The 17,228-nt window shown below is 34.2% G+C and overlaps 1 protein-coding gene across 1 annotated transcript in view; it reads right to left on the minus strand.

Moving 5' to 3' along the window:
• Positions 1-1,943: 1,943 nt before the first annotated feature.
• LOC117317552 overlaps positions 1,944-17,228 on the minus strand; it is a 37,187-nt gene continuing 21,902 nt past the window's right edge. Inside the window, exons 4-18 of the mRNA XM_033872369.1 lie at positions 15,154-15,259; positions 14,621-14,815; positions 13,647-13,767; positions 13,027-13,138; positions 12,668-12,777; positions 11,831-11,975; positions 11,434-11,587; positions 9,868-9,983; positions 9,357-9,480; positions 7,677-7,796; positions 5,517-5,607; positions 4,428-4,629; positions 3,664-3,754; positions 3,124-3,225; positions 1,944-2,735 (exon numbers count right to left, since the gene is read on the minus strand). Of these exons, the coding sequence (XP_033728260.1) occupies positions 2,610-2,735; positions 3,124-3,225; positions 3,664-3,754; positions 4,428-4,629; positions 5,517-5,607; positions 7,677-7,796; positions 9,357-9,480; positions 9,868-9,983; positions 11,434-11,587; positions 11,831-11,975; positions 12,668-12,777; positions 13,027-13,138; positions 13,647-13,767; positions 14,621-14,815; positions 15,154-15,259 (1,915 nt within the window). The 3' untranslated portion in view covers positions 1,944-2,609. The remainder of the gene's footprint in view (positions 2,736-3,123; positions 3,226-3,663; positions 3,755-4,427; positions 4,630-5,516; positions 5,608-7,676; positions 7,797-9,356; positions 9,481-9,867; positions 9,984-11,433; positions 11,588-11,830; positions 11,976-12,667; positions 12,778-13,026; positions 13,139-13,646; positions 13,768-14,620; positions 14,816-15,153; positions 15,260-17,228) is intronic.

The raw sequence follows: 17,228 nt of genomic DNA on the forward strand, positions 1-17,228 counted from the left end.
TTTTATTAAGAGACCAAATGTCATATGTACGGTGGCTGATTTGTGCCATTTGGTTATTTCGTCTTTTCGCCCCGAAAAGACGAAAAGTCATACGCGAAAAGACGAAATTAATGCACGCTAATGAGCGACCTTAATTCTCGTCTTTTCGTGTTTAAAAATCTCGTCTTTTCGCCCCGTAATTAAATTGTAATTAAAGTTTGTTAATTCTCGTCTTTTTGGGGCGAAAAGACGACATAACGAAATGGCACAAATCAACCACCGTACATATGTGACCCCTTTTCTGTGATCCAGTAGAGGGTCTCTTTAAACATTTTTTTCTGTTCAACAAAGTAAAGGTTTTGTTTCCTCTAATTAGTTTCGGCATTTCCTTAAGTGGGGAATCGTTAATGAATCCGGGACATTGTAATCTTAAAGAGGAACTCATTTCTATGCGTCTGAATGACAAAATATAGGTAAACATTCTCTAACTTGTTTGATATGTGACTGATTGATCTTCGTTCAGGGTCGGAACATTTTGCGATGGAGTGGTGTTTACATTTGGTGAGCCTATCTTTTATCAATAAATGTGAACCCCTGAGGAATTGGGAGATTTCCTTCCGTGACGTCTTCTTAGGGAACATTGAAGGGACCACAATATATCGTCTTCCCCTTTTGCAATCTTTGTGATCTTAATCCTTCCTTTCTTTCTTCTTTCCTCTGTCTTTCTGTGGTTTACTTCCATATATATGTGTCTCCTTGATGTCTGTTCCCATATGACTCTTGCTGTTTCGAGGACATTTAAACTAAAAATCAAAATATCTTCAATTCATAAAACAACCTAACGTATTTTTGTGTTTTTTGAAAACATGTACCTTAATGCATATAAATGTCATTTAAAATGTATTTGTAAATAACGATCAGGCTTTCATCACTCAGATCTATCTTCAGTGTTCGTGTAATAAGTAAAATCTTTAACCTCAGAATTAAGGTTCCCGTTATACATCTGCACTTCATGTGACGATGCATTTTCGTCACTCTGAAATACTTTTTCAAAAGTGGTCCCATAAACAATATCCTAGACTATCGGATAAATGTCAGTCTGTTTAGCAACAAATGACTAACCACAGTCGCTTTCATTTCAATTTTGTGTGTAGGGATCAAGAGATTGTCGACATGTCGTTATTTGTGTCTTGTGCAGCCTACTATTAAGTAGGTCGGTAGTTCAGTCGGTTGGCCTTCAATGAATCATAGCCGCACCGGAGCAGCAACTGTGTTTGCTATCTTTGTTAACTTTAAACGATCTTACATTTCCATTTCAATCCTTTTTATGTTGCCATTTAAAAAACATGAGTTGGCGATACGATTTTACCTCTGAATTATGGTTATTATGATACTATTAGTATTATCTGCTTAATGTTACATGGTCCGGAGATGGTCGGTCGTCCGTCCGAGATTTTATGTCTATATGAAAAATTTCGTCCTTGGGTGAGGGAAAAATATTTATTTGAAAGCGCAACACAAACAAAATACTATGGCAACATTTACCATTATGTGTGATCGTTTCCTGCGTATTGTCATTGTTGGTCGTAATGACATTTGTTGGTCAAAATGACATTTGTTGGTTAAAATGGCATTTGTTGGTCGTAATGATATTTGTTGGTCGTAATGACATTTGTTGGTCGTAATGACATTTGTTGGTTAAAATGACATTTGTTGGTCGAAATGACATTTGTTGGTCGTAATGGCATTGGTTTGTGCTGGTTGGCGTTATCAATATGATAATGATTACCAAAAAAGTAGGGTGTGGTGTCAATGTAAATATCATCGAAGGAAAGAAATATCAAATTGTTTTTTTTTCATAAAATAAATAACACTTCAATATGGTAATGTACCTTTATTTTTACAAATTACGTGGTACTGATTGAAATGAATATGAACGAGCTACTACTCTGGTGACAAATCTGTCTTCCAACCAATCTTTAAGGTTATATATATATAAATACTTACCACACACATGTATTTTTGCAGATGTTTCAATTATAGAAGTTGTTAGTTATATGGTATACTTAAAATGATATTCTACAATCATAAACGTATACTTGATGCTATATATATATATATATTTTACCACACTTTTCCCATGAATTACTAAAATCAAATTCAAGTTATCATGAAATTAATATTTTGATAACAATTCAAAATCCATTTATTGATTTTAATAATAATGAGGATTGATAATAAGATAAATATTATCAAGATTTATGTTGTTGCACAAATTATCAAACCTATGATGAAATAAATCAACTTATACAACAGTGAATACTTTTTCATACGAACATGAATATCCTGAATATGAGACTGATTGCATAACTATAATTCTAATTCCTGTTTAATCTTATAATGATTAGCAATCAAATCATGTTCAATGATTTTCAGTTCAACGGTTAAAGTTAAATCATCTAATAAAGAAAATAGTACGTAACAAAACAGTAAGTTATCTTGCTGTATGTGTGACATCTTCATAATAGGCAACCGTAACTCCATAATCTATTTTCGGATAAATGGAAAATATATAATATTCCATAGATGTCACTTAGATATGTTCCATTTAAATTGTGATTCAGACGTTTTTATGTATATTGACATTCATCAAATCCGGTGGTTCCAGAAAGTAGCCAAACGTCGACTTTATCAAAGAATGCAGAGCCGCTGTTATACCCCTTGTAAAGCAAGTAGCAGGTAACAGCCCGGATACCCTGTTGTAAAAACAAAAACATTGTAAAAAAAATCAAATATAAGCTGTTTATTTTCAAATCATTTTTTTTTTTATTTTAGCTATATGAAGTATTTAGGATTTGTATTTACTTCAATTATAACATGATTGTAAATTTGCCATATTTTCAATTTAATGTTCATTGGATATACCAGATTATCATTGATCAGATAAGGTTCACAAGCGATTGATCTCAGTGGCAGTTATGCGTTACCTTTACTTCAAAGAATAGTTAAATATTCAATTTAGTCCGATGTGAGCATAACGTTATCGGATGCCGTGTCACGTCTAGGTAGTGATATTTCAGTATGATGGCGCTTTTATTTGGCCTTACAAAGAACTTTTTTTACATATTCAACCAATCCACTAACCTTGGGTTGATCTATGGTGACGATAACACTGTTCCAGGAAGTTCCCTGTTGTCCCCCTAGGAAAGGTACATTCAATCCGTACGTACCAGATTCGTCTTGTAACTACAATACAATGTGTAGATTTGTTACACGATATCTGAGTCAAAACGTGTCTCATAGACGAATAGATATAAATGTAATGTTGTAATTTTGTTTTCTTTGTTTTACTATGTACAAATATGTTATATGAAAATTAAGGACTTTTGATTTCGGCTAATTCTGACCCCAGGCTTCATCCTCAGTAAATAGTGTTCTACTATGTTGATATAGCACCAAATTGACCCCAACAAAGGTCCGTAATTTATATTATGACATTAATGACAGATGTTTAACCTGTTTTGGCCTGATCAATACAAAACTTTATTTTTTCTGGCTTTTTCTTCGTTTTATCGTCAACCATATCACGTTAATTGATCTCCGAGGACTTAATACACAGCGCTATATTTTAACAAAAGGGAAATGATATACTTTAAGTGATAGCTAATAATCATGTACACTTACCGTGACGTCACAATACAAACTAAAATTGGTACTGGCCAAACTAACAGACCCGCCGTGTTTTCCCCAGGCCTTGACAGCCATTCTTGTGAGACTGTTAACAAACAACGTAATCATATTTCATATAAAATTATCTAAATTGAAGTATCATATAGGAACAATTCATTAATAATACAGCTTTGCTGTTACGGCTGGTATATATATATTCAGTAGTACAATCAATTTTCAGTTAGCTCGAATATCCTGCTTACCTCGAAGAAAAACAGTTTAAGGATGCATCTCACATACAGTGGAGGCAATCCTTAAATGACAATAGCTCTTGATAGGACGTTAAACAATACAAATCAAAAACAGAACATTTAAATAGGGTGTATGGATTTTATTTTCTGCCATTCTTGACTCCTTCCAAATGTCTCCCCTGACAATGTCTCACTCTTGGCCTTTTGATTGGCGTTCTTTCCTGGGTCTGGCCATATTTGCAGATAGGACGTTAAACAATTAATCATCAAGTAATCTCTACCCAAACCAACAACCGGGATCATACGGGTGTCAACGGGAGGGGGCACCACCAGAAGAAAATAAACAAAGAAAATAAAAGAAGAGATAAGAAATATAAAAGGACTGAATATTTATTTGTTGTCTTCCGTTAGCAGGTGACAGAAAAAAATACCTTATTCGATTGAAGGGAGGGGGACAGGAGAGGGACGGGGTCACTTTTAGTCGTTTTCTAGTCCACTTATTCATAAAGAGAGTAGAAAATCACTTACTTGACTGTCGGTTTGTCAAAGAATGTAATAGCTTGGTAGGCACCTCCGCCCTCGGGAGTATGCACCACCTCGATGTAACCATTTCCACTGTAGGCCTGAGCGGCGTCGGTTCGGTAATGGAAGCCATTCCACAGGCCGGACCAGGCCGTTTTATCCTCAAAGTCATCATTCAGAACTCGTGTTTTAAGACAAGCGTTACTGTCTGAAACGATGTTATTACGTAACCCAATTAAAAAGTTATATATTAATCGGTTTATCAGGCATTTGATTGAAATATTACATGTCGGCATGGTTCATTACTCTGTAAAGTCATTAGCAAATGCTTCAAGGCTAATTACTTTTGTTATTTTCTTTCAATAATTTTTTTTACTTTGATGCTTAATTTCTACCTACTTTTAGCATATTGACAGTTAATCTTCAAATACTGTAAACTAAGCTATTTTCATTTTGACTTGTTTTGGTGTTTTTTCCTCAAAATAGGATGGTTTAATTTTTGTGAGTCTAAGTTTTAAATACTTCCTACAGTAAAGAGCTGCTAATGAAACTGTATACTGTGTAGCCAATTTTAACTGCTGTCGTGCTCTCAGTTCTCGCATTAGGCTATCTGAATACCACATTTCACGCACTGATTGGTATGTATAATCATTCTGTACTGCTGAAACATTGCATTATGAATATTTAATTCAGAAGCCGTGCCTACCAGTACAACGCTGATTATACATGTATATGAATTTCTTTCAGTTGGAACAGCTGACAGCTGGATTTTATACATGATACACATTTACATATCATAAAAGAGACAAAAAATACAGAATCGTGTTAATGTTTTACAAGTTATAAGGAACGTTTAAAAAAATTGTAGCAATATGTAATTGTCAAATTACACCGCAATGATTTCGAAAACATATTTCCATTCAACAGTAGTTTATATGATATAACAACATGCTACCACGTTGATTTTGTTGCATTTTATCCAATTACACTAGTGTTAATGTAACTATAAAGCATTTAAGTCAATGACATTCTTAAAACAGGGAGATTACAAAGACACCTCTATATATTAACCGATGTGTTTTACCGACAACTTACCTAAGATTCTAGGATGACGAGCAAATTGTGGCGGATTCCATGGCTCGAACCTTGGACAGTCTGAAGAAATCACCGGTTTTCCTTCAATAACCTGGATTGATTGATTCATCAATTGATTCATTTATTTATTCAAGCATTGATTAAATCATTTATTGATTCATTGTTTTATTGATTAATTCATTCATTGATCCGTTGATTGATTCATCCAATCATTTATTGATTAATTCATTAATTCATTGTTCAATTGATTAATTCAATAATTGATTCATTGTTAATTAATTGATTTGTTCATACATTGATTTGTTTATTGATTTATTCATTGATACATTGATTTGTTTATTGATTTATTCATTCCTTTATTGACTAATTCATTCATTCTTTTTATTTCAACCCTAAAGAGTATCAGGCCACAGAAAAAAACCATCACGTATCATACATTGTAACATAATTTGATAATAGCATTGGAGAGATAGCTTAGGCCCATTATAACATACATACGGGGATAGTGTTGGAGAGATAGCTTAGGTCCATTATAACATACATACGGGGATAGTGTTGGAGAGATAGTTTAGGTCCATTATAACATACATACAGATAGTGTTGGAGATATAGTTTAGGTCCATTATATCACACATACGGGGATAGTGTTGGAGAGATAGTTTAGGTCCATTATAACATACATACAGATAGTGTTGGAGAGATAGCTTAGGTCCATTATAACATACATACGGGGATAGTGTTGGAGAGATAGTTTAGGTCCATTATAACATACATACGGGGATAGTGTTGGAGAGATAGTTTAGGTCCATTATAACACATTACGGGGATAGTGTTGGAGGGATAGTTTAGGTCCATTATAACATACATACGGGGATAGTGTTGGAGAGATAGTTTAGGTCCATTATAATATACGGGGATAGTGTTGGAGATATAGTTTAGGTCCATTATAACATACATACGGGGGTAGTGTTGGAGAGATAGTTTAGGTCCATTATAATATACATACGGGGATAGTGTTGGAGAGATAGTTTATGTTCATTATAACATACATACGGGGGTAGTGTTGGAGATTTAGTTTAGGTCCATTATAACATACATACGGGGATAGTGTTGGAGAGATAGTTTAGGTCCATTATAACATACATACGGGGGTAGTGTTGGAGAGATAGTTTAGGTCCATTATAACATACATACGGGGATAGTGTTGGAGAGATAGTTTAGGTCCATTATAACATACATACGGGGATAGTGTTGGAGAGATAGTTTAGGTCCATTATAACATACATACGGGGGTAGTGTTGGAGAGATAGTTTAGGTCCATTATAACATACATACGGGGATAGTGTTGGAGAGATAGTTTAGGTCCATTATAACACATTACGGGGATAGTGTTGGAGATATAGTTTAGGTCCATTATAACATACATACGGGGATAGTGTTGGAGAGATAGTTTAGGTCCATTTAATATACATACGGGGATAGTGTTGGAGAGATAGTTTAGGTCCATTATAACATACATACGGAGATAGTGTTGGAGATATAGTTTAGGTCCATTATAACATACATACGGGGATAGTGTTGGAGATATAGTTTAGGTCCATTATAATATACATACGGGGATAGTGTTGGAGAGATAGTTTAGGTCCATTATAACATACATACGGGGATAGTGTTGGAGAGATAGTTTAGGTCCATTATAACATACATACGGGGATAGTGTTGGAGAGATAGTTTATGTTCATTATAACATACATACGGGGATAGTGTTGGAGAGATAGTTTAGGTCCATTATAACATACATACGGGGATAGTGTTGGAGATATAGTTTAGGTCCATTATAACATACATACGGGGATAGTGTTGGAGAGATAGTTTAGGTCCATTATAACATACATACGGGGATAGTGTTGGAGAGATAGTTTAGGTCCATTATAACATACATACGGGGATAGTGTTGGATAGATAGTTTAGGTCCATTATAATATACGGGGATGGTGATGGTGTGGGAGCGATAGTTTAGATCAACTATAGATAGTTTAGGTCCATTATAATATGCATACGGTGACAGTGTTGGAGAGATAGTTAAAGTCCTCTATGATATCCTATATAGCGTGATGTGATGGGTAAGCTTGTTCACGTCGCTTAAAATATGGTACATACGGTGATAGGATGGGTAAGATTGTTCAGGCCCATATCTGGAGAGGGAACCATGTTGTTAGCCAGGAGGACATAGTAGTCTGATTCCTCTGTCAACTGTTTGTCTCCTATCGCCAACCACATCTACAATGAAACAGATAAATCAATGGTATACTAATGAAACTAATACAAATAGGAAAACGTACTTGCTATTAATATATCCATTAGTTCAATTTAATTTAATTTTTCTTGTTTTCGCTGTTGGAATTCGGTCCGTAGCATCCCGTAAATAATATATGCAAGAAGTCAGTATCTCGAAATCTAAAACAAAATATTTACATCATCATTTGAAAAAAAAAAGAAACTGAAGATAAACTCCAAAAATAGCAACAGCAATAGTATTGTATTTGATAATGGCGATTTCGAGATACTGACTCCCTGCATATATTGTTTTAAATGACAAATTTGCCCGGTAATGTACCAAAAAGTGACAAAATATTTTGGTGCGCATGAACCGGAAGAGGGTTTATCACTCCCTTAGAAATCTGAAAGAGCTAACAATATGACTCAAAATTTCGGCATTTTACATCTTTAAATTTGTGTTAGATTTTTCTTGTGTCGTTTATATATCTTTACTTTGGGTCATTATTTGCAGTAAATGATAATCTTTAGGAAATAAGTTTATTTGACCATTTTAAATGCATTTTTTGACTTCAATGTATTGATATCCAATTGTTATTAGATGTTACTTGAAATAGTCCATCTGGCAATTTTACCTTTTAAAAACAAATTGATCGTCATAGATTTTTTTCCGAATTGTTAACCATAATAAGTATATATAATGAGCCAACTTATCCCAAAATATTTTTTGGTGCACAAGAACCGAAAGTGGGTATATCGTTTCCGTCTCCTTAGAAAATAAAATCATTAGACAACATGAGATAATCTTTCGATACAGTTTTCGGATGAAAAACTTACCCCTGCCGTACACCTCTTGTCGGTAACATTATTTTAGCCATATCACAGGCCCCTTCGACCTTTTTTGAAAACTATTTCAAATGTTCACTCTAAGAATGCTACAAATAACATCTGGTTGAGGTAAAATTGGTTCCTGGACAAAATTTTATAATTCATGAAAATGGTCCTTTGACAATTCGCTTATCCGTCCTGTCTTTTTTGCTTCATTGATATTTCCTAAATATATTTATGTATATTAAGGTGATACCTACCTTTTTAACATATTCATAATAAAACGTACTATATTTATATCATCAAAACGCAATACAAACGGCGATACATACAAGGTGAATGCTTACAACACCAAAACAATTAACCTTACCGTGAATCCAAATTTTACTGACTATTCAGTAAATAACAACATCCCGTAACATTCTAACACATACAGCAGAAACGGACAAATGTATTACCTGATCTGTCTATATTTACCATGTTTAATCCGGAACCTGTCTTCTTCGGAATTCCAGATTATTTTTGTAGCACTATTTCTCCACTGACTTTTACCAATAGAATCCTTCATTAAGGAAGTATTCGTTCCGATAATACCTCTAAATCATTGTTCACAGCCCGACAAAACTCACATGTACAAGCTTATATGGAAATCGTCTATGTTACCAGTAAGCATTTATCTCCTTAGATGTGTTTTGTTATCGTGATACATTTAAACATATAGTGACTTATCATTACCTGGTACGAGGCCGGAGTGACTGATGTTGGAACCTTTGCACTTCCTCTGAGGAAGATGTCCTCATTGGGCATCCATAGCCGGGTGTTGGTTTCTATTGGGACCTTGTATATACCGTTTGTTGATCTGACGAATTGAACAATAACATGGTTTTAGAATACAGGCATTAAATAGCATGTAGAGATAGGTTACTAACTTCCAAACAAAGAAGCTCAAGAGAACAATAGAACACCAAGGTACAACGTCTTGTAATTACGACAGCAGATCATTATCGATCCCTTTGCTGCATGTAAATGACTATTAACAAATTCATTTCAGTTGTTTGTTCCATAGAAATTAATAGCATGACTTAAGTGAAATGGGGTTGAGTTAATAATTTAGTTCACATAAAATTACTCGATTACACGGTAGATATATTAACGTTTACGGATATACGCCCACGAAGGGTCTCACTGAGAGAGGAATCTAGAATACCCTGAGTGAAAACACTCTAGATAATAATCATATGCTTACGACATGAGCACAAGGTAGACATTCATGGTTTTAGCAGGGGCAGCCCATCCATTGTTCCTCAATAACATGTAATAAGACAGCTCTCCTCCACGAATAACAGTATTTGGCAGAACACTCTGAAAGCATGATATTAATAAGTCAAAACAAGAAAAGATACTTGGATCTCAGGCATCCTCTCGTCTGTTTTAAAGCAAAAAAATCCCCAAATTGCATATATTTTGGTTTGATAAAAGAAGTCCCTAATTATTATTCAGGAGAAGAACATGGGGAGAAAAGCATCACACACAAACTTTATCCTGTAATACCCATTATATTTAACCGCAAAGATAGAGCAAGTGTTCGTTAATGTGAAACAAAATACTATGAACGATATTCGTTTTCCACACTTGAATCAGTTAATATTAAAATGTAAAGTTACCGGTTTGAAAAACAAATTTAAGAAATGCCTTCATCTGTTTCCAACCAATAAAATAATAAAAACGAAAGAACTCCCTCTCTCACCTCCTTTCAGAAAAATGGCCCGGGAACTAATTATTTAATTTTGATTCGCCTAACATAATACGAGTATATATATAGGGTACGCTCATATCATCCTTAAACAGAATAAGGAAAGGTTTGAGATGGAAATAACGCATATTGTCGTAAATCCTATAGAAATACTTGAACTTGTTAAAATAGAGCCACTTTTGTTCATTGCAGAAAACAATCATTCAATGCATATTTGTTTTAATTGAGGCATTCGTCAGCTTACTTTTTGCTCGCTCCTAACAACGTTACCAACGGGGCAAGCTTAAAAATATGCTGTTTTTTTTAAGTCTGATGATTTCCATTTCCAAATTGTTAAATTTCCATTTCTATACAGTAGTATCACTGCTTACCTCACATACGGTGTTTAATGTCACGGTAGAGTGGACGATCAATACCTTGTTACAATTATCACGATTTCCCCGACAAAGTGAATTTATATATTGTGAAAGTAAAAGTGCAACGCTAACTCATATATGTGAGGAAGGTTATTGGTTCGCTGGTCGAGACAACGCTAACTCATATATGTGAGGAAGGTTATTGGTTCGCTGGTCGAGACAAACCAGAGTTGGTTAGCCCGTTATCAGTGTACTGTGACATCACTCTTATATCATTGTGTTAAAAGGAGGTAAACAATACAAAACATAACCATCATAGTATATATATATATATATATATATATAAACATTACAATATATCCATGAGCAAGTGACAATGCATTAAAAAACCTTTTAATATTTCATTGTTCTGGAGCTTCAATGTATGTGCCATTGGTATACAAGTAAAAGTGTAGCTTAATTAGAATAATGATAAAAACAAGAATCAAATTTATAAACTGTCTGGAGATGATATCTTTATTAATGTACACAAGTTCTAGATTTATTTTCTAGTTTAATAACGATTTTTCTACCTGATTCGTGTTTTTGACTTGGATCGCCTAATGCTATTGTGGTTATTAGCAATATGCCTTTTATGATCATTAATAATAATAGAAACATGAGGGATTATTATTATTTCTTCTAGATTTCTTATTATTCATACCTCGACGAGAGCCATAGTGTATCCCAGCTTGACACCGAACAATCCATAACAGCCTTCTGTTGTCCAGTTTGCTAGGACTTCCTTGTTATAGGACTGGGAAAGGAAAGTGTAGTGAAGTGCTTCAAGTTCTATCTCAGCATTCGGACAAACATGTCTGAAATTAACAATACATGGACAAATAATATATACTAAAAAAGATAAGGAGTAATTTCCTTCAAAGTCATCAAATGTTTAAATATTAAAAAAAAAATAAAGCCACGAAATTCCATCGAAATTAAAAGAAATATGAATTAATATAAATATATAAATCTCAGGAATTATAGAATGCTAAATAATAAAAAAAAAAAGCATGCGAGCAATGGTAACAATATTATGTCTTTAAATAATGACGTCTTGCCTTTCGTCCGTAGTGTCTAATGAACAGGTCTCGCCTCCCATGATTACATTCTTCGTGTCCTCGCGTAAATAGTTGAATTCCACGTTATAGTTAGAGTAAGTTCCGCGGTCAATGCTGTCGGCCAGGAAACAGTCGTTATGGTGACCTAAATAATAATATAATATCATTATACTCATCTTCCCTGATATGTTGTTTGGCTTTTGTACAATCTTTGGCGATAACTTCAAATGAACTGTGGCATGGCTTTTAATGTACACATGCGGTTTTGATATCTAGTATTGAAAATTATGAAATGTATTGAATAATTGGGCTATGGTACTCCCCATCTAGATTTTAGAATTTCTTTTGAAATTTTTTAGTTTCTTAAGTCACCTTCTAGGTGTCAATATTTAGCATCATTGACGAGTTCTTGAAGAACGAAACAGTTGTATTTGGCTCTATTTTATCTCACTTTCATATTGCATCAAAATCTGCTTATATCTTCTGTCATGTTACACGTTACTTTCAAGGGAAAAGGGTGGGGAAATCCGAAAGAGAAGTAAGGTAAATCAAATTCGGCCGAAACTAATGATAAACTATAGAAGGGAGGAAGTGCATTGTTTACATGTATGTCAAAATATAATGTTCAATACAAATGTGTGTTAAATAAATGGTAACAAAATACATACTTAACGGTGTATCACAGCTCTTGACAAAAGATATTTGTGTATTATCGAATTAAGATTCTCTTAAAGAGAAGCATTAACATATAAATATAACATGTAGCTGTTGACATTATCTTCATGAATATTCTATCGCATTATAATTATATTGGGATTGAATATGAGCCTCGCTCACCTATACGCGATTTCTGGCTTGGCTTCTTGTAAGTGAAAAAGTCGGTGATAGATGTAGGTTGGTAGCCATAAATTTCACGTTTGAAAATCGGTGCACGGAGCTGTACTTGCCTTCAAAGAAAGGAAATTGTAAATAAGCATAACTTCTGACATCTCTAGCGCCTGATTAAACTGTTATTGAATGATATAGATGACAATAAAAAGATATTAATGATTTTCTTGCAAACAAAAACTACATATTCAAGTTTGCGATGTCAAATTCAAAATAAATGTTTATGTTTGATCCACAAACAACCGAAATGAAGAATATAGCTAGAATAAAGAGTTACTTGAATAATATCTTAACATAAAAATGCTTACACACTATCTGGGACTGCATCAAGAACGCTTTCAATAACTTCGCGACGATCACGGTAATTTTGGGGATTCAAAGGTGAGGGGTATCCAAAGTGATCAGTGTAAAACCATTCACCTGTACAACGAAAAGTTTAAAATCAGAAAAACAGAGTATCATTTTCGAGAAGGAGGAAAACAGCATTGTTATAGCCAACGGGTATCGCTTGTCCTTCACAAAATGTTACACCAAAATGTCAAATTATTAATTGATACACAAAAACGTTAATTTTGAACACAAATGAATGTATGACGATATCATGTCGTAGTTTCTTAGTCCCTTGTATACTCTTTAGATAAAATTATAGCTACAGTGTAACCTGACCTTATCGACTACTTGCTTTAACGACATCTTGTATCTCCCAACCATATCCATTGGCACGGCGAAACTGATTTTACCAACACAGTTTGTCAGTTGAGTTCAGTTTTATTGTATTTTGCTTTTGAAACAGGGTTAATTAAAACCGTATTTATACCGTGTACTATAAGCGACGTTATCTGGTTATATACATCCAAAGGTCTTTTACAAGCATCAAATTTTAATAAGTATTTATTGAAAAATCAGATGCAGTGTTTATGTTACTCACCCCATGTTCCGATGAAGCCAACTTGAAAAACAAGTATGATACCTTGGTAATTCGTTAAGAGTGATTTCAATTGAGCGGTGTGTATTTTAATGTATTCCAAAGTGGCGTCACCATATGTTCCCTAAAAAAACATATGAGAAACGAGAGATGAACACACTGACACACTGCCAAAATTGTTTGACCCTTAAATCGTACAGTTACAATACGAAAATTGAATCAGGTGGCGTATTAATTGTATATACATTTTTATTACATTTTTACCAGTGAAATATCAAAAATTATTCATTCAATAAAAGTGATATTTTTCACTAGTGAAAAATATCACTTTTGCTGATTTGACCAATCAAATTAATGATTAGAAAATACCAAAATAATTGACCAATCAGAATGCCCGACATATATGTCAGCACCTGGACAGGGGGAACTACTTTTTTGGGGGGAACTCTAGGCCTAGTTAGCATACGGGGTAGGTTTTTCGTTGATAAAAAATGTAATAAACAGAATATCTAACAGTGTCTTCAGTAATACCAAATATATTTCACTCGTGCGGCTAATATTTTGATATTTTTCACTCGTGCTGCGCACTCGATCTAGTTAGAAATAAATAGTGCTGCGCACTCGTGAAAAATATCAAAATATTAGCCCCACTCGTGAAATATATTTGGTATTACTGAAGACACTGTTAGATATCCTCTATTTATTTCTAACTAGATCGTTAACAATACTGTTGGTCTATGTATTGTCTATCTATGAACCTGACCTGTTTTAATAATCACTGAACAACTGAACATATATTTGGAAAATATTGCCATTTAAATTGGCCATTAAACTAAGTCTATAACTACTTCCCAGTGTGACAATCTAAAAGATCCCGGACTCATTTGTGGTTATGGATATCGAAACCCATGCGTCTTTGTTTGTTTTGCTCTTTGAGGATTACTTCTTCGGAACGTATATTTATTGTATCGACCTACCTCTCCCATGAGTCCCTTTTTGTAGCTAAATCGGAGGACAACCATAAATCCAGCTTCCTTTATGGTAATAAAGTCTTGTTCAACCTTCTTTAAAAAGTCTTGTGAGATAATAGTGGTTTTGAAGTCTTCGAGTGTGTAATGGCGGTGCACCAGGGTACTCCCCGTTGTCAGACGAAGGGAGTCTAGCTGAATAAGCTATAAGACAAAAGTATGTATTCAGCAGCGATGACTACAATGTATTTATCAGTTATCTAACGGGATTAATGATTAAACAGAAGACGTTCATTCTTACGAAACACTTGGTCTTAAGGTAAGATACAAGCATTGATTAACAATGAAACAATATAGGAAAGCTTTCAAATTCAGAACCTATTTCAAAATAAGCCGAATTCACTAATTATTTCGCGGGTTAATTATTTGGTACGCCAACATAATGCATTTCGGGATTACTACAAATGTAGATAATGTATTTCTGTTACATTTTGCTTTTGACTAATAGTGTAAAATGAAGAAATATATCGAGAACTTCTCACCTGAACGGGATCGAAATTAGTTGCGCTGATAGAGTATTCTTCCGTCCATCCCCGTCCTGGGTTCTGTAGCTGTGTGGTTAGGGGTTGATACGACAAATGGCTATACCTGGAAAGATATTCAAGTCTCAAAGTTTAACTACATAAATCTTTCATGGAAAGAAATCAATTCCGGATGAATTTTCCTACTAATAATTATCTTATATGTAATACTATATGACACTTATGTGTATTTTGATATATTCGCTCTCCATATAATTGCCCCTTTTGAAAAGATATATGGTTTTCCTGACAGCAGAAAATAATTTTAAGAGGACGAGGTCAAAGGTTGATGATTTGCAGGTTTGCCAATATCAAAAGATAAAGTTTGTAATTATGAAATGAAAAAATATAACAGTTACATGTGTTCCTAGAATTTTTAATTTTTGCTTCATATTAAACACTTTTGCTTTCGGTCAATATATGGTTTCATTAGCATAACGAAATATCAGACTCGGACTTCGCCCTGGATATATATATATATATATATATTTGCTCAGGTTGATTAACCATATATGGACCTAATCATTTTGTCAGCGCTCTAGCAACTCATTCTTATGTAGGGATTTTGATAAAATGTCATAGCATGGTCCGGTATTATAATGCCTCGACGGAACTCGCGTTTCAGGGTCCAAAGGTCAAGGACAAAGTCACTGTTACTATTTATAGAAAAACTTTGGTCATCTCACTAAACACTTCATTTTGAAATGGATTCAATTTAAACTTAATATATGGTAAGTATGAGAATCCCTCGAATGTGTTTGTGCTTCAGGGGGCCAAGGTCAAGGACAATGTCAAGAAATGTTATGTCTTGAGTCAAGCTACCTCATTTTAAAACAATTTTTGATCAAAAATATGGGAAAATAATGAACTCGGACGAGTTGACCTCATGGCTTATTACAGACTTTACCAAAGGTATACTTGGCACTTGGCACGCAAGGGGGTATGTATATCTTGTTATGCATTGTTGTTCAACATTGTGGCAATGGAGGAAGAAAAACAGAGAATTGTAAGTAATTGAAAATAATTTATTGATATTAAATTAAAACACAATACATTGTCATGTATGTTAAACTTTTGCATGTTGAGGTTCTGAAAGACTCAGTTGCTGATAAAAAATAATTACAGCTAAAAGTAAAGTACATCCTTCGGTTTGTGTCGTCCTGGTGGAATCTTAACACTATGCTTGACCATATTTGAATTATTCTGTCATGTGTTTTGCGTATATATTTATATATTTACATTCTGTGTTGCATTTGCCTATATGTCGTTAGTAAACCAAATTGTATTCATCAGAGTGTATACTACAATTTACAGTGATTCGGTCAGAGTAGGGATACAGCCCCAGATGTTGCTGGTCAAAACAATGGCCGCTAGTTACTTTCGGCCTGGAGGACTTTCGAATGCTAGCATTTATAATACACAACGAAAAAACAAAGCCACTTCACAAGTTATGAGGGTAATATTATATAATTAAAACAAAATGCAGTCAACACAAAATAACTATAAGCGCCGTTCTTGATCCAAAAATTATCAAAATGTCAATGTCGTAACACTCACAGGGGCTCGTTTCCGAATTTTCAGAAATGTAAGATATGGCAACATTAAAAGTCCAGTATTTATTTGAAAATAAAAAATAAAGATCTTGTGAAAAATCGGGAGCATTGACATGGTTTCCGATTGTGTATGAACATAGGATTTTAGTTTTGTGGTTATTCACTGATGTCAAAGGCCTACCTTACAAAATCGAGCCCCTGTGAAGTTGAAAATCGTCTGCTAGGCCTAAGATGTGACTGGTTAGACTTAAATCTGTTTCGATCGAAATCTCCTTGGAATCGTTTTCACCTACTGTCAAGACGACATTCATTTAGAATTTAAGAACTGATATTCTTCTGAAAAAACGTAAATCCAGTCGATAGAAACTTAAGTATTTCTGAGGAATCGAGTCTGTCCTGTGCAATACCCGTTCAAAACCGCATCACTTCTAAATGTTAATAGTATAGCATTGCGCCGAAAAACGGCTTGGATTTTAAACAATC

This window comes from Pecten maximus, chromosome 19 (genome assembly GCF_902652985.1).
Source record: "Pecten maximus chromosome 19, xPecMax1.1, whole genome shotgun sequence".
NCBI lineage: Eukaryota > Metazoa > Mollusca > Bivalvia > Pectinida > Pectinidae > Pecten > Pecten maximus.